This window comes from Morus notabilis, unplaced genomic scaffold, assembly GCF_000414095.1.
Source record: "Morus notabilis unplaced genomic scaffold, ASM41409v2 C11436543, whole genome shotgun sequence".
Lineage (NCBI taxonomy): Eukaryota > Viridiplantae > Streptophyta > Magnoliopsida > Rosales > Moraceae > Morus > Morus notabilis.
The window spans coordinates 1-1,753 of NW_010387332.1; the positions used below are offsets into that span (position 1 = coordinate 1).

Consider the following 1,753-nt stretch of genomic DNA (forward strand, 5'->3'; position numbering starts at 1 on the left):
TTTTATTATAATAAATTTTTTTTAAAAATAATCACATTTAATTTTTTTAATACAATAAAAAAATTTTACATAAAAATATATCTTTAAGTCGAATTAAAAAATTCGAAACAGCGAGCCCTAAGAAGCCAGAAGGACATTACCGTCATTTTCTGAACTCTCTCGAACTCCCTCTCTCCCGCTCTCTTTCTTTCAGAGCCGCTCTCTAGTCTCTTCACAACTCTCTCTCTCTCTAGTCTAGGGCTCATTTCTGAAACCCTTCTTCTTCTTCTTCTTCTTCAATCCTTTCTCATACTGTTCACCAAATCAACTCTTTTTCACATCTTTCTCTCTTCTAAATCCCTAGGGTTTCTTTCTCGCTCCTCATCCATGGCGGCAGTGGCACCAGCAGTCATTCCCAAAGCCCGATCGTCCTCCTCCAAGACCGAATCCTACGTTGACAACAAGCGCAAGGAGGACATCCGCCAGGCCAACATCATCGCCGCCCGCGCCGTCGCCGATGCCGTCCGCACCAGTCTCGGCCCCAAGGGCATGGACAAGATGATCTCCGCCGCCAACGGCGATGTCATCATCACAAACGACGGCGCCACCATCCTCAACCGCATGGAGGTCCTCCAGCCCGCCGCCAAGATGCTCGTTGAGCTCTCCAAATCCCAAGATTCCGCCGCCGGGGACGGCACCACCACCGTCGTCGTCATCGCCGGTGCCCTCCTCAAGCAGTGCCTCTCCCTTCTATCCCACGGCATTCACCCGACCGTCATCTCCGACTCCCTCCACAAGGCAGCGATCAAGGCCGTCGATGTGTTAACCGCCATGGCCGTCCCTGTTGAGCTCTCCGATCGTGACTCGCTTGTTAAGTCCGCAAGCACCTCACTCAACAGCAAGGTCGTTAGCCAGTATTCGACTTTGCTTGCGCCCCTTGCCGTCGATGCTGTCCTTTCGGTTGTAGACCCCTCGAAGCCGGATTTGGTCGATCTGAGGGACATTAAGATTGTGAAGAAGCTCGGCGGGACAATCGACGACACCGAGTTCGTTAAGGGTTTGGTGTTCGACAAGAAAGTGAGTCACGCCTCCGGAGGGCTAACCAGGATGGAAAATGCAAAGATCGCGGTGATTCAGTTCCAGATTTCTCCGCCGAAAACAGATATCGAACAGAGCATTGTGGTTTCTGATTATACTCAGATGGATAGGATTTTGAAAGAGGAGAGGAACTACATTCTAAGTATGATTAAGAAGATCAAGGCCACTGGTTGTAATGTTTTGTTGATTCAGAAGAGTATTCTGAGAGATGCCGTGACCGATTTGTCTCTTCATTATCTTGCCAAAGCCAAGATTTTGGTGATTAAGGATGTAGAGCGCGACGAGATTGAGTTCATCACAAAGACGTTGAACTGTTTGCCCATTGCGAATATTGAGCATTTTCGTGCTGAGAAGCTGGGTCATGCTGATCTTGTTGAGGAGGTCTCGTTGGGAGATGGGAAGATTGTGAAGATTACAGGGATTAAGGATATGGGAAGGACTACTACTGTGCTTGTTCGAGGGTCGAACCAGCTGGTTATCGCTGAGGCTGAGAGGAGTTTGCACGATGCTTTGTGTGTCGTTAGGTGCTTGGTGAGTAAGAGGTTCTTGATTGCCGGTGGTGGTGCTCCGGAGATTGAGCTGTCGCGGCAATTGGGCGCCTGGGCGAAGGTGCTCCACGGAATGGAGGGGTACTGTGTGAGGTCGTTTGCGGAGGCGCTTGAGGTCATTCCCTACA

At 49.7% G+C, this 1,753-nt stretch overlaps 1 protein-coding gene across 1 annotated transcript; it reads left to right on the plus strand.

Annotated features, from left to right (window-relative positions):
* Positions 1–186: 186 nt before the first annotated feature.
* On the plus strand, positions 187–1,749 carry LOC112095234 (T-complex protein 1 subunit delta; the record flags this gene model as incomplete). The annotated part of the gene is made up of 1 exon (XM_024176911.1): positions 187–1,749. A coding segment is annotated over exon 1 (1,383 nt), but the record flags the coding sequence as incomplete, so codon positions are not given.
* Positions 1,750–1,753: the final 4 nt, after the last annotated feature.